At 35.4% G+C, this 21,562-nt stretch overlaps 1 protein-coding gene across 8 annotated transcripts in view; it reads right to left on the bottom strand.

The window, feature by feature from the left end:
• Positions 1 to 394: 394 nt before the first annotated feature.
• Positions 395 to 21,562, bottom strand: part of Pnut (septin 7-like protein pnut) — a 40,214-nt gene continuing 19,046 nt past the window's right edge. For 5 of the 8 annotated variants that reach the window (XM_072892350.1, XM_072892352.1, XM_072892351.1 and 2 more), the window contains 9 exons: positions 17,954 to 18,419; positions 15,061 to 15,268; positions 14,702 to 14,954; positions 14,265 to 14,454; positions 13,733 to 13,898; positions 12,706 to 12,747; positions 10,934 to 11,069; positions 10,101 to 10,264; positions 5,622 to 8,535 (listed from right to left, as the gene is read on the bottom strand). In XM_072892350.1, the coding sequence (XP_072748451.1) occupies positions 8,376 to 8,535; positions 10,101 to 10,264; positions 10,934 to 11,069; positions 12,706 to 12,747; positions 13,733 to 13,898; positions 14,265 to 14,454; positions 14,702 to 14,954; positions 15,061 to 15,268; positions 17,954 to 18,419 (1,785 nt within the window). In that variant the 3' untranslated portion in view covers positions 5,622 to 8,375. Of the gene's footprint in view, positions 4,411 to 5,621; positions 8,536 to 10,100; positions 10,265 to 10,933; positions 11,070 to 12,705; positions 12,748 to 13,732; positions 13,899 to 14,264; positions 14,455 to 14,701; positions 14,955 to 15,060; positions 15,269 to 17,953; positions 18,420 to 21,562 lie in introns of those variants that run through there. The other 3 variants (XM_072892348.1, XM_072892349.1, XM_072892347.1) reach the window with 3 other exon arrangements.

Consider the following 21,562-nt stretch of genomic DNA (forward strand, 5'->3'; position numbering starts at 1 on the left):
TCTTCGCGTTTACTGCGGCAGGAAGGCTCAAAGTTCTAAAAAAAAAGATCTTGACTCTTCCATAAAGATTGATTGTCAAATTATCGTCCGGCTGCGTGAAATTAAGGAGGAGTAGACTCGAATGGAAGAGCGAAACAGACACGTGGAATCACTCGACGTTTTCTTTTTTTTTTTGTTATGGTTTTATATATAATTTACTGGATACATACTCTTTCTAAAGTGTTTGTCGCGATACAATAGTGAGTCATTATTACATCTACAATTAGCGGCGGCAGCTTTCGTTTTCATCTGGCACGGCAAAATATATAATTTATTTTGTTTATCTATTTCCTCGCGCGCGCCAGCCTCTTTCTCTCTTTCTCACTCCTTCTCATCGTTCCCCTCTCTCTCTCTCTCTTTCTTTCTTTTCGTCTTTCATTTTCGGAACTAACGTAATCACATCAATTATCGCGTACAAAGTAGTCATTTTACAATAATTCTATGAGTAACCGCGTTACAAGCATCGTTAAGAAATATATGTAATTATCGATAACATCGCTTGGCCATCTGGCCTTCAGATATGGCCCTAAGTAACATCCTTCGTTCCGGCTCGATATCATCTTCGGCTGCAAAGGCGGAACGATCAGGATTATCGCGCGATAATTAAGTACAATCGACTGCCTCGATTCGCGCACAAAGCGTGCGAAGCAATTCCAAAAGCATTCTAGATTCCAGGAAAATTTCGTCGCTCAATTTATATTCGTGAAATAAATTGAAACAATGTTAATCACTATAATTGATTAATATCGATGTTCAACATCACAATCATTAGAATACAAAATTTCGAGCTGAAAAATTTTAATAATTTTGTTAAAAGTACATTTGATATATTCGTAAATTACTTTTTAAATAAATCATATTTAAAGAATGCCTTTCTTCGATTCCTGGATATCTACAGCCCTGGATCTCCTTGTATTCTCATTATAAATGTGGCTCCGTCTCGCCTTTCTTACTTTCGATCATTCGATACTTATACCATCGAGAGATCAATTGGCCATATCTCGAATTGGCGAGCCTATTTTAGAAAAATGCGTAGAAAATAGGAATGTAACGCACGCGCGCGTTTTTCATCCCCGTGAGATGAAGAAAACGGGGGGAGGGGGGGGGGAAATGTGCAAAATAAAATAAAATCATACTTGGGTAGAAATTAATAGAGATAGGTAATCGTCAAATGACAATTTTTACTGGCCTCTGCGTTTCTTCGAGATCTGTTCCTTTTAGCCATTTCTTCTTCTGTTCTACTTTCTGTATTTAACGCGAGATGAATTCACAACATTTCACAAGGAGAGACAGAAATCTCTAGAAAGAGTACAATTAAAAAGGAACAAATCTCTTTTCCATGAGATCGAATAATGGAATAAATTACGTGACATCAAAATAGGCGAATTCGCCAGACCCAACGTCTGGCTATTAATAAAACAAACTCGAATACATTTGGAAATACCCGTCGGAGGGTTAAATGCGAGCATTGTGATCCCTTGAACCCTTCAAACGCGTTGAAGTCTTCCCGCTGAAGAATACCTCGTGTGCTTCACCTCGCGGTGACGGAAGAGACCGCTCGCTACAGTGTTAAAAAATTCTCATTCCCTCGCTCGTCTTGGCACAGAAGTAACTTAATTTATAACTTAGCTCCTAAACATATCGATGTGAACAAATTCTAGACAGCGCGCGTCTCCGAATATGTAAATTTGAGGCTGTATTTTGATTACAATCATTTATTATCGTACATCACTTATTTTATCGTAGTAAATGGAAACCTCAAAAAGTATCGTAATTTAAATTCATACACATATATATTTGTTTAATCTTTTACTTCTTTAATACAATGTTATTGTACGAAAATTAAAACTCTCTGAAAAGAAAAGAAAAATTTGGCCACGATTGTAATAATTTTCTTTCATCCCGTCAACGATTTTTCATCAGAGACGGAAGTAGTGTTTTTCGCGTACGTACAATCATACAGAAAGCACTGTTCCGGAAATACCTCGGCGCTTATAATGAGGAACTCAGAATTAATTTTACGCTGTAGTGATCTTTAAACGCGGTAAAAAACCGAGCTCCGAGTAATATTTTTCATTTTCGTTTGATTTAAACATAGAAAAAAGGAGAGGACGCACTGTCTCGAATCATGGTATCTATAACACACCTAGAATTACTATATTTATACAGTGATCCGTTCTTATCATATATAATCGATTCGTCGCGTTTGTCGCGGCGTTTTACGCGTACATATACATGAATTAGACTTACGCTTACGTTTTCTCTCGCTAGAGATTTATACATAAATATATATATTTATATGTATATAATATATGGCCGCTGCTTTGTGCAATATCATGTTCAGCCTCCCTCTGCGACATTATTGTGCTAGTCGGGCGAATATCACACTCTTCCTTCCTCGTATTTTACTACCGTATTCAAAATCGAGAGATTGAATTGAGTTAAGAACGCGAGAATCGAAAATCAACGTGACCTATAATTGTATAATTTCATATAAAGTTACAAAAGTACGATATTTTTATCTCAATGATTTGTCTTAAGAAGCCAATTTTTCTTAATCTCTATTTGAAATTGTTTAATTTACAGTAAATTTTTACCTAGTCAATATTTAAGCAAACGTCATAATTTTTCAACCACTCAAATTTCCATATATTTCTACCTTTTAAATTAAAATTCTATTAAAGATTATTGAAAATCAATTCAAGAGAATGTTATCTGTGGATGTTTTATTTGTTATTGAACGCGAAAAAACTTTCAGATTTTTGCTTGATACTTAAAACGAAAGAAAAATGATAGAATATAAAGACATAATAAAATCTAGAACATTCTTTGATTTTATATCATATATCAAATTAAATTATAATTTTATCATGATTGTGGTAAATTATCACATAGACTAAATAATCTAAAATCGTCAAAATAATCAAAATATTAATCACATGATGATAATAATTGAAATTAGTAATTAATTGATATTTACAGATCAGAGAGACCGATTTAATCATTTCGAAGAAGGATGCATTCGTGCGTAGTGTTCTCATTTCTATTTCAAGATATGAAAAGGTCAATTGCTTTCAAGATATTGATATGACGAGTTGTCCATAAACTCTATCCGGTCGCACACTGACGCACAATGTAATCGCGATTGACGGAGGACGGCGAACATGACGTTCTCGTGTTACGCAGAAAGATACATAGGTTTAAACGGAGCTAAGGACACTCACGCTGAGGAAAGTACGAAAGTTACGTTCTCCGAAAGATCTACGTCTACATGATTTTTTTTTTTTCCTTTTGTACAGTTGTAAGCAAATGATGATCGCGAATGAACACCAATGAGCGTGAAAGGAGGATTATACATCCTTTTTATTATTCTCTTTCCTTCAAACACGTACACACATGCGCACACATACACACACGCTCTTTCTCTATTTTCTTCTTGAATACTAGTGGGAAGCGCGAAAAAGCATAGGCAGACACACCTTTTCGTCGTGGAGAACGTTCTTTCCCTTTCTCTTTTTTTTTTGTCCGTAGATTTCCACGAAGTATATACTACGAACAACGAAATGAAATAGACATCTCGCCGATGCAGGACATCCTGTGTAAATCTAAGTACACTCCAGCATCATCTTCCTCGACGAGAATATCTCCTCTGGATATTTAATATTATATAGTGCGCACAGCTGATCGGTGATCAGTCAAATTTGCATTTAGAATTCTTGGATCGGCAAATTTTTGTATGAACAGAAACTGGCATCGTGGGTCTTCAAGTTCCGCAGGTTAATGACTCTCTACAGGAATTTGCTTCAGACATTCTTCTTCAATCATCGAAATTTTTCTTCTTATATAAACTTCTTATTCTGGATATCTCTCGAAACGCTGAAGACGCTGCTTTCGTAGATCCTTGGATAAAAGTAGACTTTTTAGTAGACTTTCTCGATTTCACAGAATGTCGGCTTCGAAATTCTAAGTAGATTGGCCAATCCTTGTTGAATCGGGAACCATTTCTCGTCTTCGCGAAATCCTAGTTTTACGAGCTCTGATTTTTAAATCCACAGATCCAAGCCTCTTGCACAGGCAAGTCCCTTGCAAATTCAGCCGACAGCTATTCTTCCGATTTTAGTGTCCGTTAAACACCGATGACGAGTAACACCAGACTTTTGCAAAATAGCCGACCCTTATCGATCTATATCTCGCGCGAATCGAGTTTATCGCTGATCGGATCTACCTAAATCGTCATCAGTTCGATCATTTTCATCGTTGCCGGAAGTACGACCGGGTCTCGGTCCTGCCCGCTCCCTTTCTCTCTTTCATTTATAGATCGATTAAAAGAGGCCCTTCTTCTTGCTCTTCTTATCTTTACCGTCGACAGTCCTGAAAGGAGAATTTCCATATCAAGCACCCGAACTATCGCTTGCGTCGCTAATAATGAGAGATCATCCGAGAATCATCGAACGTTTATATCCGAGTTGCACATCGCGTGTCAGTAAATTATACCGGGTGTTTGACGACGAAAAGATGATAACGAACGGAAATGATCCTGTTGAAGTGCGGAGCGGATCTTTGTTAAAATTTTCGCTCTTTACCTTTGATTATCAGCTTCGTTTACGATGTCAAAGTTACATTACGTAAGATTAGTTAATAGTAATTTAAATTATAATAACATTGTAATAAAAATAGATGTAAAATGCATATACAGTATAAAATAAATAAATACATACTTGACTGACGCGAGATACTACCCGAGGTCTCTTGTAAACACCCAAGACTTTTTTTTAATCTATTTACGCATATCTCTATTTTTAGAAAAACAGCTGGATAAAAAAATCTAATGTATCTTATGCAAAATAATCTTCTTGCGAGTACAAAATCTATCCATGCGAAAACCATGCTTCGAACCCATCCATTACACACGCGACCAAAGAGCAACATGCTAATATCACGTGTGTCACCAGAATTATGCGCTTATATTTTTTACAATCTTTATATTACGTCAGCAGTGGATAAAACATTAATTTTTTTTTTCGTAGATGTAAAATTACCTGTATACTTTAAGATATTTGCACTTTTCAACATTTATGCAATATTACAGATACATATGCATATCGACGACGCACGTCAGCATATCGGCATTTTAACGAGAACACACCTACGTTAACGCGGAAAAAAAAAATAGAAAAGAAGAAAATGCGTAATCATAAATCTACTTGATAACGTTTATCACAAGCGATTATTCATATCAGTTATTTTAAAAGTTTAATTCGATCCTCGGAGCAATTTTACAAACGTTTCCAAGAATTTGTTAAATGAGAGGCTGACAATTAGAATTATGAAAAGCAGCTTTAAAAGTGACAATATGCGACGACGAAAACAACGTAAAACATTATATTTAACAAACAATAAAAAGCGACGAGGCAAAACTATGTCCATTTTTTGCGGGCTTTTACATTTTAATGACATATTTATGCGTTTGATTTTCTTTTTCAGAGCCTTCCCTCCCGCGACATAATTATCTTTCCCCTCGTCGCGAACGCTTTAAATACGAAGATAAGCTACAAAAAAATCGCAGTGAGGTAAGTTAGTAATTGTTTTAGGTAAGCATTGCGTTTATTTGCGAAAAAAAAGATTATCAATCATGAAATTAACAATGTATAATCATTTGTTTGTGAGTAATAATTAGTAATAGGCGGTTATATATCCTCTACCAAGCTGTCTCTATTATTTTTCTTTGTTTTAATCCTCCGTAAAATTCGGGGAAATCTCTCTCATCGGAATGAAATCGGGTGGATCATGCGAGCAATTTGACGATGAATACTGATTTCTATCAGTTATCAAGCAGTAGAATAAAAAGAAACGAATGCGCGAGTCGAACAGGGGGATAAGATCGACAGCTTGCTCAGAGTTTTACAAACTGGCTTGATTTGACAGATCGCGCCCAACTTGTATACAAAGTGGCCATATTCGAAATATTAAAAAAAAAAAAAAAAAAAAAAAAAATGATTCGATCCTTTACCACACAACTATTACAAGCGTTATTTATTATGACGAGCGAGATAGGAACAAACTTGTATCGTTACAAATTTTCTCGCGAATTTTTCTCAACGAAAAAAAATGTAAAATATATTAAAAAAAAAAAAAAAAGAGGAACTTTTTATAGAGCTCTTCTTACGCAATTACCTGTATATTTTCACTATGCGTTCTTGGTGACGAGATGAGGCTTACCTCTGACATTTTGTGAGACAAATACGAGGTAAAATAAAGAACGGCACACAGAAATGCGTACAGATTTGCCCGACAGAAAATGATAAAGCGTTCTCGCTAACACCAACGCACGGAAAACGTTAACAACGTCACAAACGGACTTTAAATCGATACGAAAACATAGTTGAAAAAAATGAGTCTAATTAATGTCAATTATAGACTTACAATGTATCATCGATGGAAGGAAGCGGGGGTAAATTATGGCACGCGATGCGGTAAAGGATCGAAGTGTGCGTATGTATGTATTTATGTTGGTGTGTGTGTGTGTTATTTGTATGTAAAATGTATATCCTGGGCGAGTATACAAAAAAAAAAAAAAAAAAAAAAAACGTCGCCGCTACGTGAGAATAATTCTATGTCTTTTTACGCCCCCGTTACATGTAATCTAAAAGTTTATCAAAGTCCGTGCCAAAAATACATTGCAAAATGTACATATCGCTAAATATACGCTTAGTATAATTCATCGTGTTCTATCTCTACGGATGTTACCGATATTATGTAATTTACCGTAACGTGAAATTCCACGAGTTTGTTTTGTACCTAATGGACACGTTACGGCGTGAAGAAAATGTACGATAATCGCGAATGTACGGATAAACAAGCGTGCTTTGAGAATTGCGCTTGAAATATATAACTTTGTCGCGAGACACGTAAATTTGCAGCGAAGGAATTTGCGCGCTCATTAAAATGGGATGTCCTGGATTAAAATATCCCGGGGATAATCGACTAAAACGTATATCATCGTGGGACAAAATCGAGATAGAATTTATCTCGGCGAGACGAGCGTTAGAAACCGAAGCTTTTTAATTTTGACATCAAAGTCGTCCGGACTTGCGGAACAATTTCTTTTCTTCAATCGAGTCGCTTTTAATCAAACATCACCTGACAAGAGATTTAAATCTCCGTTAAAAGCAAGGATCGCGTCGGATTAATTGCAATTTTCTTGTTATTAATTTCTAAATAATAATTAAAGCGATACTCCAGGTCTCGAGTGTAACTCAAGACAAACGGTTGCTTAAACAATGATAGTAAGGATAAAAAAATATTCGCAATCTCAACTTTGTCCGACTTATACAGCTGTCTCATCGATTCCCCTATTTTTTCTTCTCTATCTTCCTCGGCTTTGATTCTTATTGAGCATATGTCGCAGTATTTTAACAATGTTGGCTATCATTACACTAAAGGTTATCATGTGAAAGCGCGAAATGAACGCGAGAAACGATCGAGTATAAAATAACAAACAGATTTGCCGGATTAATTGGTTTACGAAATCGCGCGATATCTGTACGATAAATGCGTGGTTTTAGTTAGAAATATATATATATATATAGTCGCTTTGGATATGTGCCGAACAAGCGTACGCACACGCGTGTCGGGATGAGTAAGTGCCGCCTATCACGCATTTGATTCTCGGCACCGATGTAACGTGGACGTTTAGGATCAATTTGATCAGGTTTCGTTATTTTAAATGTAAAAATTGTTACGCGCCCGCTAAAATAATTGATTCGGTGGGTTTCGTGCAATCTACTATGCAAATTTGTAGTTCTGAACGAGAAATACAAATAAAACTGCCCTTTGGTAACATATTGGAGTGCGCTTTTTTTTTTTTTTTTTTTTTTTTTACCCTTCAGACTTCTATCTCTATCGTTGATGAGACAAATATTAATTTTAAAGTAACGTAGTTGACGTATTAACATCGTTTAGATAGACGGTACTTACTCTTCCCAGGTCTGACAAAACTTAATTTCTCAACCCTTATTCGGGCAATCGTGGGAAGTCGCATATGTTTGTATCGATTTATATTTCTATTTTTTGAGACTTATCTGATTTTCTCTAAACTACCATTTTGATTGCCTTCGAGACTATAGACTAAAATATTACGATTTTTCTTCTTGCAGATCCGACGAGATCTTTATCGAGTAATTTTATCACTTACAAAGGAAACAAAAAAAAAACCTAATAATAATAATTGCAACACCGGATAAGGGTTGAGCGCGGGAAGAGGAGTCGCGACAGATTCTGAAAGCGAGTCTCGCAAGCGCATTCGAGAGCGGTTTCTGGGAGAGATTCGGTCGTTACTAGGGATGCTCAGGATGCTGTATGACAAGCTGTATCTGTGCGGGGCTGTCTTGAGGTGATTTGAAACTCGTGTGACGGCGAAGGAGGCTGCTTATCCCTCGGGAACCCCTCAACGTACCCCCGCCGCCGCCAGATCCCTCGGAGGACATCGATCCCGTCCTAGATCAGGACACCCCGATATGGTATACACACAAGAGAGACAAACAAACCAAGGGTTTCTTTCTCTTACTCTTTTTCTTTTCTTTTCTTTTGCAAATCCGAACGCAAGCAATCGAACGTAATAAAAATATCGCGCACGCGATCTTGCGTACACACGCGGTTGGATCAATAAGTGTACATTAAATCCTGGAGAACCGCCGACGTTCCTTGCACAAGCGAGCTTCCCATATCTCTCTCTCTCTCTTTCTCTCTCTCTCTCTTTGATCTTCCGTGAGAAGCGATGCAACGCAACGTCGGCGGTGCATCCTCACGTTGCGCTTAACGCTGAATGTGTCTGTGAAATCTCGATAAAAACAACACGAGGATCTAAAAGGCATCCCTTAGAATATCTTTGTGTTTTTGGAGGTGTTTTCAAAGTTGACAAATAAGAAACTCTATAATAATAAATTTAATATATTGCAAATTTTTATAATTTTTATAATAATTTTTTTGCGAGTTGAAATTAGACAGCCAACTGATTCAGCGTTAAATGCAAAATGACTATATATCATATATGGAAGTCACGATATGTACATGTGCGGACAATAGGATCGCGTGGATAGAAATTATGAATTACGAAAATTCGATATCGCGATAATAATCTTATAAAAATCGAGCCGATTATTTTGTTATTAGTGCAGGCTACGTGAAATGATCGTGATGTAAAGGATCGTAAATATAAAAGCGTGAATAAAAAAAATATTATTGCGGTGCAAACAACAATTATTAAAAATTGCAAACATTAAAATATTCAAACACGAATTAGCGATTAAGAAACACTACAGCGAGAACGTGGCCCGCAAACGTACAGTGCACACTTACTATCGTACTCTTCTATCACTTTACTGTATGAATTTTTTTCTATAAAAATTTTATCTTAATTTAACAAGTTTGCAAGAAAAATTGAAATTACTTTAAATCCATTTAAAGACACAAAGTGAGCGAAATATCACCGTTATTTTATGTCTCAATTCATCTAATTTTATATATAATTGTCAAATTAAACAGTCTTGAGAGAGATGGTATTTTTATGATATAAAAATTTCACTCGAATCTGTGTTTCGATAAATGCTCTCATACAGCCGGAAGAAGATACGGTAGATGACGGAATACAGTGTACAAAAAAGCTATGAAGCTGATTCTAATTGCGATTCGAGTGCTTTTTCGCGCCTAATATACAAACAACTCCAAAAACCATACTAAATCACCAGCGCTAAGCTTTAAAAGCGATATACAACTATTTCATTAATATTCGTTCGTGTTAGAATTTTAGCTCTTACTAAAAAAATAAAGGCAAAAGATATAAAGCTGAATAAATAATATTTGTCTAAAAAATAAATAAATCAATAAATAAATAAAAATAAAAAAAAATCGTGCGAAAAACAACGAGATATATATATATTCTTTTGAAGACACAACGGAAAAATAAACGTATGAGAGTTGCAACAACGTAAACACAATGATCAATCGCAATATCTCTCGGTTTCTTTCCTTTTCTCGTTCCTTTATCGATAAAGATTACTTACTCTTTCGAATTCGCTTCCAAACTACGTCGACGTAGTTCTTCAATACTGTGACCGGTCTGTTGCTCCCACGCGGTCTTGTCTGACTCGAACGCCCGTCTTTTCTCCTCCAGTTCTCGCACTTGCTGCTCCAACGAACGTCGCATTTGCTCGTGCCTTCTCTGTAACTATTTGTAGATTTTTCATATGTACCTTAGTATCGATACATCGAACTTCTTTACATTTCATTTCAAAAATTATAAAAAAGATTTAACCCGATCAAAATAATTTCGCGTAGACTCGAACTTGTACAATCAAAAAAATATTTTGCTAATGTAGAGAGATTTCTAGATGTCTCAATTAAACTTTATCGCTACTTTTTGAATCTGTTAGAATATTGTTTATCACGTATAGAATTTCTAGCAGCAATATTCTAGCAATACTTCTAGAAAAGATCTCATTGCTAAATATTAATCACAAATATAATTGTCCTTGACAATAGACCTAAAAATAGGCATCGCAGACAAATTTTCTGTCTAAATTACACTAATAGTACGGATATAAATTCTGTCTCTGTCATTTAAATCGATTAAGTGCAAAATATATGAAGTATCACAGTATTTGCTAATAATTTATCTGTTTCAGTTAATTTTGACACCTAGAAAATTTTTGTTCCAGTTGCAAGATCATTTTTTTGAGTGTATGATGATGCACGGACTATCCTTTCAATCTATTCTAAATTCTTTTCTTCTTTTTGATGAAATATTCGACGGAATAGATACTTAATAAAATAGTTTGAGTTTCGAAAAATCTTGGGCTTGCGATTACGAAACGACATAAACGTGACAACGGCTTACATCCGCTTCGGAATCCTTCAGCTTCTGTCTCTTCTCGCGCACTTTCATCTCGAAGACTTGCTCCATCTCCGTCTCCATCTTCTTCATTTTGTTATCATGTTCACGCTTCTCTTCTTCCAACTGCGCCAATGGGTTCCTAAAAAAGAATCGAACAGATCCAAACTATAATGTACACGTTATCGGGTCAATAGGAGATATCATACCGTTGGGAATACAAATACGGGGTGACGCGTATGACATTTAATCTTAGAAACTTATCTAATTGTTAATTAGCGCACTACTACACACTTATAAAATTTCATTAGCTCTTCGCAGCAGGATCTCTAAGATTTAATTAGCCTTTAAGTTTCAAGAGGTTATTCAAGAAAGATAATAATTATATACGTTCAACTAAAACGTGGATTTGACATAGCATAGATAAAATCAATATGAAGATAATTATTAAATATATTAATATGATACTGAGCTGATTTTTCCGGGTTTGTTAGGAATAATTACTATACATAGTATGCTGCAAAGAGATAACAGTATAAACCACATTAATTCTTAACTGATATGACATCATCGTGGAAAAGTCGACGAATACTTTGGAAAAAAAATAGCAGAAAATTATTTCTCTCATTAATGATAAAATGAAGTAGATGATTTATCGCCGATAAGTTCCTGCGAGACCACAATCAGTTAAGGAATAAATGCTCTGGAGCCCGGATTTGCATCGAACCGATGATACGCAAATTACAACTCAATAATTGGTTTTCATCATTATTAAATCGGATTGTTATCGTCGCAATTAGAATATTGCTCTAAATCCACGAGAAACAATTACATTCCGCAAATTTGCAACTTTATGCAACACACACGTGTAGCAAGAATATTATTTCCATTACTTTTATTTATCATATTTAATTATAGTTGATGTAAATAATACAAAAATAATATAAAAATTATACAAAAATAATTTTATTTAATTTTTTAAACGCTTTTCAATCACCGCTGCACCGATTCTTTCATCTTATTACATTTTTTTCTTATTTATGCGCGACACAAATCAGGACTCTTGTATAAAAGATTAAGGTAAAAGATCTATAAAGCCATAACAGATATCATGAAAATCGTAACTATATATGATTCTTCTCTAAGGGAAACTATTATTACATCGTTGCTAAATATTAATGCAAAAGTAAAAGTAAAGGCGGCAAGCAAATCTAAATCGTGTTACAAATTCAATGTGGAAAATCTAGTTTATCAGTTGTTTTCTTTCTAAAGAGCATACAATAATTTGCGTTGGTTATTTCTTCAGAGGGCTCACTGTGTCAGATGAAGCTTAATGCTTACCAATCTTAAAATATAAATTAAATAAGAACGTGCAATTCAACTTTGTAATTAAAAAAACCGCAAACATTCTGTAGTCGAGGGGAGATGATTAAAAAAAAAAAAAAAAAAAAAAAAAAAGTAATTATCTTAAAGTAATCAGAATTAAAAAAAAAAAAAAAAATAATCTAATCTATACATCTTAATTCAAATTTCTTTTAATTTAATCGTATACGTCCTTTTAAAAAAAAAATCTATCAAAATCCATGATTGATCATAGATTTAAGATGGACGATATCTTGTTCAAAAGTTTTCTCTAACAACGTTCTCGACTACTTAACGATATAATCGCACAGTGAGTCCTCTTGAATCGCGGAGATTTCGAGAATGTCTCGAAACTCGACAAGGCTTGTGCACACAAAACCATAGTATATCCGTTTGAGCCTTATTAAAGGACTTACCACACCATCATGAAACTGTTCATCACTCCTGGAGGGCACAAACTGACCAATAAGAAATTCACCATTAAAATTCGCACGGGCGACACGCTGTCGAGGGGTTGGTTGGCGCGTCTCTCCCTCAAGGTGGGGGAGGGGGGAGGGGGGGGGACCTTCCCTCGGCAGCGTTCTCGTGTCTAGTCTACTACGGACACAGATCTCCCTCGCGCTCGAGATATGGCAAGGGATAATTCGAACGCGAGAGGAGGGTCCACTTCGGAATCATTCCGATAGTTTGCATGCACAACCTTTCTCTGAATTCTTCAAAATGAAAGTAACGGAAGAAACAGAAACACACACCGCGTGGTACAAGCATGTGATTCGGACAATATACTCGCAATCGACTCGCAGGCGTCGTTATTGGTGTGATACTAATGCTCGAAATAAACCATCATCTCATCACGCATAACACAGTCGAGTGCTCGCCGAGACACACTGCGTGCTCAAATCAAACTCAACGTAACAAACAACCCTGCTCGAATAGAAAAAGCGAGCGTCGTAAATGGCGTGGTTAGTGCCTGACTAAAAAAGATGAGCGCAGTCGTTCCGTCATATTTATCGCATCCGGCAATAATATTAATAATGCACCATTGGGGGCAGGTGAATTAATAAATTGGACCGCATTATATATACATATAGTATGAAGCTAAATAACTGTCAAGAAGTGTATTAGAACACGTATGTTTTTTGGGTCAGCATTTTTTGGGACTCAACTTTGTGACGATTGCAAGTTTACGGCTTAAGATTGACAGAATTTTATAACTTTGCACATTTTTCTCTTATCTATTTCATTTCTGTATCGGTCTATTTTACTTAAACCTTGCCAATCGATTTGTTGAGAAAAAAAAAAAACCGTGACGCCCGTTTGTCTATTTCGGCAGAATAAAAATACATCTACTTCTCGACAAAATTCTGCTCTAGTTATGCTTTCGTTCACATACGAGAAATCGCAAAAAAAAAATCGCGAATTACGCGGCACGAATTTACTTACTTATTGGAGGCCTTTGTCGGTTTGCCGTCTACACCTAAACCAGCCAATGTGCGACACCGGAAGTTCTCATAGTGCACGTTATTCGTTACATCTTTCAAGTCCTGCACGTGCGTCCTTACTACCATATTTCGGAGCGCTATAAAGTCGCAGTGTTCCAGGTTTTCGACTATATAGAGAGAAAAAAAATATTATAAATCGATTGTAAACATCAGATGCGGAATAAACGATGCTTCTCTAGATTCTTATTTATCTAATATTCCAGATGCTACTTACTTTAACAATAATATGAACGGCATAAATGCAACAAATGTATACAAACAAGTATTTTTATGCATATGTATAAGCAGATATTTAAAGAAATAGGATAAAGAATAGTTTAAAAAATTTAAATCGCAATTTCAAAATGTAAAAAAATTAAGCTTAATTCAATTATACAGTTACTAGCTAAATGTTAATTTAACAACAAACAAGTTTACTAGATTGTTCCGACTCGAAAATCAATCGATAAAATGTATCATGAACTCGTACATACCTTCCGCAACTCCCCAGGGATATTTTCTGCCCCGCACTTTCTTGCCATCATGTTCGACAATGGCATTCGCTCCCACGACAGCAAATGGCACTCTGTCCCTTAATAACTTGTGAAGTTTGTTGTCCTCCTCCTCCTCGATCTCAGGGAACTCGTAGATCTTTATCTTGTGTTGCGCAATCTCATTCAAAATCTAGAAAAATAGGTCAAAATAATAATTAATTTCTTGAGAAGAAAAAATAATAAATATATGTTAAGAAAAAACAATTATTTAACTATTCAAATATATTTTATCATAATTTTGTATAGAGAGAAAATTTAAAGGATTTAAAATGACTTTTTAAGTTTAGTGTTTGGTTCTCGCTTTTAGTCTTTTATTCCGGGAAAGTGACAAGTATTTTGTTTTCTCTTTTTCTTGAAAATTCGAATGTGTCTCGTACCTGTTTTTTGAAGTGTGCGCACTCATCCGGCGTCATAGTATCCGCCTTGGCGATAACCGGTATGATGTTGACTTTGTCGTGGAGGCGCTGCATAAACTCCACGTCGAGTGGCTTCAATCCATGGCCGGAGGGCGCGACGAAATAGAGGCAGCAGTGCACTCGGCTATCCGGGATCTGTCGTCTCGTCACGCGCGATTCCGCGTTGAGAAATTCCTCGTATTTCGATTCGATGTAGTCGATTACTGGCACCCAACTGCAGGACAAAGACGAAAGGTGTTATAGAGTAAACGTTAGAGTCATGCGAAACTTTGAAGAAGCTTGACTATAATTTTTGGTGAATTTATTGATGTTATAGATACCAATTACTGTTGTCGACAGCATCACCGAAACCTGGAGTATCGACAACCGTGAGAGTAAGATTGACGCCGTTCTCCTTCAATAGCACTTTACTGGTTTCCACGGCGACCGTCTTCTTTATCCTGAGGCTGGGTCCGGGATACTCGGCGCTGTATATATCCGCCAGGAACATGGAGTTGATCAAAGTCGATTTACCGAGTCCTGATTCCCCTATAAAAATTTAATAAAACATTTCAGACTCCATGTTCTTCTGTGTATAAGAGATCAATACAATTTCTATTTATTTTCTAAATAAATAAATATTAGATAGATAGATAATAGATAGATATTCTTCAATAGATAAACACAATTTCAGAAAATTGAATTTGAGACGCATTCAGACAATAAACTGTCTTGTTTATTTATTATTATTGTTATTTGCGATTTAACTTGAATGTTTAATGGTTTATTCTTATCATTGTTAATGAAATTGATGCTCAAATATTATCAAAACATTCACAATTTTCTTTATGATATAAAAATTGATTAGTAAAATTTAAAAAAAGTGTAAATAAAAAAATTATTTTTCTTTCAACAGAAATTGTTATAGTCTGATGCGTTCTACAACATCTGGAAAAGGTATCTTAATCACAAAAAGATTCAATCAACCAATTATAGAAATATAAAGTTTTAATAATTGCAGAGATATTCTAAAAAAATATTTCGATTGAAACGGAACGCTTTAATAATAAAAATATGTCGATCAAAAACAATTTTTCAACGAATATATACTTTAGTCCACGAAGAATTTTCACAATCTATTTTTGGGCGAAACGCCAATTCACCGAAATACCATAGTCCCTTCAAGGTGAAATAATTTCACGTCTATTAATGTTCCGCATCGAGACAGCGATCATTAATCTCAGTCGGAGTATTTACGATCAGACATTTCGGTCCGACATTTCTCTCGGCGGTCAAATAAATTCGGAGACGGTGGCCGAAACGAGATGAAATGTTGACGAAGTAGCGTGACCTCTTAACGCGTAAACCTTGAACCAGACGCGAAGTACCGCGCCTACGCCTTTAAACCAAGGGTAAAAACTTGAATTGCTCTATTTACAGAGAAACAGCTCCGTTTATACGTGGTCTAATAATAGTCCGCTCCCTCTTCCCGCGTACGTAGCAACCGCGCTCTCAAATTTCCCCAGACCCAATGACACTCTTTCACACCCGCGTGTGCGTGCGCGGTTCAAGACGACGGTCGGCTGGACGTCGACAATTTTAGTCAGCATTTTTATTAACGCCTCTTCTGCCCCCCCCCCCCCACCCCACCCGTACACCGACTGAATTCTGAAAATTTCTTTCGCATTATCGTTGCATATATATTTTTTATTCCGATATGTATATCATTCCGTATCATTTTATACGTATACAGGAATCTCATTATTCATTTATCGCGAGAAATATAATTGAACAAGTTAAAGTCTTCAATTATACATCTCGTTCCCTTAAGGAAACTTGCAAGGTGATAATAAATCTAAGAGCAGGGCAGAATTACGCAGGCTGCAATTAATGATTTATAGCTCATTTCAATCAGCAAAGTCGTCGACGTCACTATACGCGACATGTTATTGCCGTAAATTATCCCCTCTGTTCTTCTTCTCTTTCTGAGTGACGGGGAGTACTATTCATTTGCATAAATAACGCCAGGTAGAAGGATCCGCCGAGCGAGATGAAAGATCGCGTGTGCTCCGAGAAAGCGGGCCTCAGGGATACGTCCTAGTGTGAGAACCGCTGAACTTCGACGACAGCCTTGATCCGGCAAACGAGGGAGAACCAAGAACGAGAGAGAGAACTCGGGGAGCACGTGCTCGGCAGATGGGAGATTGCATCGCGAGATGATACTCTGGACGAAATGGGAATACCATTGCCATTGCCGCCGAAGAAACGGATCCCTTTGTCCTTTTGCGCGGGCTGGGCGATTCTGAAGAGAGACAGGCAGCCGTTGTTCTTCCGCTGCCGCATAATGAACGTTTCAATGTCCGGGATCGCGTTTCTCAACGTCAATGCATCAGCATCCGCGCAGAGATAATTATACCTTATCCATCGTTATTCCGCGAGTTCTCTATTTTTAAATTTATATTAAGATCATCAATTGCATTATTATTTTGACAATTCGTATCAAAATAATTTAACTACGCGAATACAATCAACACAAAAGTGTCATCTTCCAATATAAAATAAACAATCATTTAAATGTCTCTCTTATTAAACGTCTACTTTCTATTCTAATATACAGAGCGTGGAAAATAAACATTTACTAGGGGGGTACAGAAAAATACAACGCGTGTAAAAAGTCCAAAATTTTATTTAACATAAGCTTATGTGTCAACAGTCAGTATGCCATCTCCTAGTCTCCTTTAATCTTTTGGAATAGAGTCTTAATAAATTCTGAAACAAATTAGTGCTGAATTCTACATGGCTTAACACTTCTTGACTTGAATGTGGCAGAACATTCTGAGTCAGTTCTGAAGGACGCATTCGAGACTCTCATGCTTCAAAAAAGAGATGGCAACAAATATTCTCGAGCAAGTTTGCTTGCATACCTCCAAGAAATGTTAAACGATTAACACCGACACTTTGTTTCCAAATTTATCAAAATTTTATTTACTAAACTTTTAATTTAAAAAAATTAAAGACTGTACGAGGGACTAAAAAAAAGACATACTAACTACTGACACTAAGCTTGTATTAAATAAACTTTTCAACTTTCCACACGCGTTGCATTTTCCTCTGGATTCTTAGCAAATCATTATTTTACACCCTGTATAAAACAGAAAAAAATAGCGTCTTCTCGAAAAGCGTCTAGCGAAAATTTTCACTTATATAATTGCCATCATAAATCACGTTACCAACCTACGACCATGAGTGTAAATTCGAAGCCCTTCTTCACGGCTTTCCTATACACCTGGTTGGGGAGATTCGCGAAGCCGACGTAACCATCGAGTTCCTTGGGTTTGGTGGGTGGTGTGGGTCGCGCATGGTGCAGATTCTCTTTGTTGCTGTCCTCCTTGGCGCTGGAGACGGTGGTCCGGCCGCATTCGCGCCTGTTGCTGTCCTCCGAGGGGTCATTCGGGATCGTCGTCGAGACCGCGGACGGCAGTCGCGGCTTCGTTGCGACGACGCCGCTCGAATACACCGGCGCCGCATTCGGCGACGTTAAACCGCCAACCGTCGTGGCGTTCGTCACCGACGATGAGTTGTTCACCTGAGAGCCGGGGGTCTGCGTCGGCGGCTGTGGCGGCGGCACCGACGGCACCGATGGCGACGAGATTATTCCCGTGCTATCGCCTTTGAAGAACAGCTCGCGTTTCGTCTGAATCTGCACAGAAAGAAAAACTAGACGTCAATTTCCATCGATTTTAGACTGTTTTAATTTGAAATATTTATATTTAAACATATATATTATAACGTATATTCAAAAAAATGATCTTGCAACTTTAATAAAAATTTTCTAAGTGTAAAAGATTGACTGAAACAGATAAATTATTAGCAAATACTGTGATACTGCATATATTTTCCACTTAATCAATTTAATAAATTAATAAAAAGACTCATAAAAAAATTAAAGATAGTAAAGGTGCGGTACTAAAGCGTGAATGAGTCAAATATGTATAATATAAATTAAATTCGAGTTATTCAATACAAATTATTTATTATATATATTTCGAGTTATTTAAATAACTCGAATTTAAATGACAGACAGAATTTATATTTGTACTATTAGTGCAATTTAAAGAAAAAATTTGTCTGTGATGGCCTATTGTCAAGGACAATTATATTTATGATTAATATTTGGCAATGGGATCTAAATTTTCTAGAAGTAGTGCTAGAATATTGCTGCTATAAACTCTATATGTGACAAACAATATTCTAACAGATACAAAAAGTAGCGATAAAGTTTAATTGAGACATCTAGAAATCTATCTACATTAGCAAAATATTTTTTTCAGTGCATATTATTACATATATATGTATATTATTACATATGTATTATAACTCACATATATATATATTAATATCACTGACATAAATCACTGACAACGTATTATATTAGATTTTTGAAAATGTAATTTTAAAAATATAATACCTTATAATATCTAATAAATTTTTAAATTCTTAAACGTGTAAATATTGTGTATATATATTTTACACTTTTAAAAATTAAAAAATTAAAACAATGTATTAGGCATACATATATGTTCAATATCTTAACAAAATATATAATATTAAATTTAATTAATTAATTTAAAATTACAATGAAAATAATAGTACATATTATTTTTATTGTAATTTTTGTGACAGAGGAAGAAAAATGTTATGCAAGTGAAAAATGTTTATCTTACGAAAGCTTACATATATGTATTATATATTTTTAAAATTACATTTTAAAAGAGCTAATATATCCATATACGATTTTTTTATAATAAAATACATAGATTGATCTTTCTCTCTCTGCACAGTCTAGCCGCTCTAATTATTCTACTCTAGCTACATTAATTCTTATTTTACGCGTTTCTAGAATTTAATGAAATTAATTTTTAATAAACTTGAGAACTTGGAAACTTTATAAGATTATAAAGAAAATATGAGAATGTATAAATTTAAGAAATATGTGCATACGACTCGATCATCATTCCATCGCCTTCCGATTTCAATTCAATTCAAATGCGAATATGCAGGAACCGAGCATTCTTCGCATTCTATATTTCGTGACGTTTTTAGGAAAAGGTAAATTGTGCTTCATAAATACATCGGGCAATTCCATACATTACTTTGACCGTAACATTATTCGTACGTGAAACGCGTAAATTCGCGAAAGCACTGTAAAGCGATAAAATCACCCTGCTGTAGAGTAGCGATCGATATTGCAATGCCAGTCGACGACGGACGGTCGAACGGCTTCCGCTACCGCAACGTCTTATACTTCCGAACCGGAAGTGGTCAAAGTTTCTAAACAACGACTGTTATTCGAAGAACAGCAACGAGCAATCCATTATTCCCATTAAAGATACGTACAAAATGGCTCCGAGATTAAAAAAAAAAAGAAAAGAAAAGATTGAGACGGTAACTCTTATGTTCTTGACAAACAATAAGAAGAAAAAGTAAGTAGAAGTTATTGATTAATTTGAAGTAAGTAAATGCGTCGTCATTAAAAAAATTAATTTGAAAATCAGGATGTCTACTCAACTTGTAAAAACATTCTTTGAAAATTATCCCTAATTTCCCAGATATTTTTGTTCAAAATTCCATGGAAAGAGATATTTTGGAAGATTTTCAAGATTTTTGGATACAACTTTCTGAGATATGTTTTTTTATTTTATTTATATTTTCTAATAATACTTTTCATTCACTTGAAAGAAAAATATAGAGCTTTCAAGTTTCAAATGCTAGATTTGCAAATGTACTGAAAAAAATTAATGCTATGAATAGCTTTCGTAAGATAAACATTTTTCTTTCTCTGTCACAAAAATTACAATAAAAATAATGTGTGCTACATATTCAATATTTTGGTAAGACATTGAACATATATGTGCAAAGATAGATATATATTTATAACATATTTTAAGCATACAATTCTCAACTTGACTTATCGATAGATTGCCGATTGCTTACAATATATTGTAAAAGAATAATCAAAGACAATTAAAAAAAAAAAATTCCTTGAATTCCAATAAAATTTCAAAATAAAAATTCCGCGTACAAAAGTGAGAATTCTAGATTTCCAGCGAATAGACGTCCTGATATTTAATTATATAATACGTCAAATAAGATCATAATTTTCTGCTAATATTAGAGTAGATTTTTATTAGGTCTTTATTAAAATGCCTTAGCCAATTTTATTTTTCACATGAAGAATTTCGCTGTTGAATAGAGCTTTTGTCGGATGACACTAATGCTACTTTAGCTTCCGTGCAATTGGCCATAAGTGGTGATCGTTTGAGTGCCAAGACATATAAGGGAACGGTGCAGGAAACCGCGGTACGCCGCGTGTTCCGTTACACTTGAACGCCGATCGTGGAATACGAATGAATCGGATAATCTGAATGCACACGCGGTGAACATAACGTGTGTAAGGTCAAGGAAGATGAAGAAGAGACCATCGTCCTCTACTGCGTCGATAGGTTCCTGTTAATGAACTTGAATATACCAGTCACACTGCTTTCTGATTTAGCAATCGCTATTTATCTGAATTTTTATATTTAAGCTTTAATCAAATAAAAATTAAATTAAATAAAATTAAAATATAGAAATTAGATATTCCGCGTATTCGATATAAAAATTGTAGGATTTATTATTTTTACGAAATTCTCTGCGTTTTTTTTATTTCATTTTCGTTTGATATCACGCTTCAAATAATAACTGGGAAAGTTTTCAATCACTCACTACTTTCACGTGAGCGTACAATCCTCCAAAGCGTTTTTTACTCAACACGTAGCGCGATAAAAAAAAGTCATGTTTTTT

The sequence above is a fragment of the Anoplolepis gracilipes genome, chromosome 5, assembly GCF_047496725.1.
Source record: "Anoplolepis gracilipes chromosome 5, ASM4749672v1, whole genome shotgun sequence".
In the NCBI taxonomy this organism is placed as follows: domain Eukaryota; kingdom Metazoa; phylum Arthropoda; class Insecta; order Hymenoptera; family Formicidae; genus Anoplolepis; species Anoplolepis gracilipes.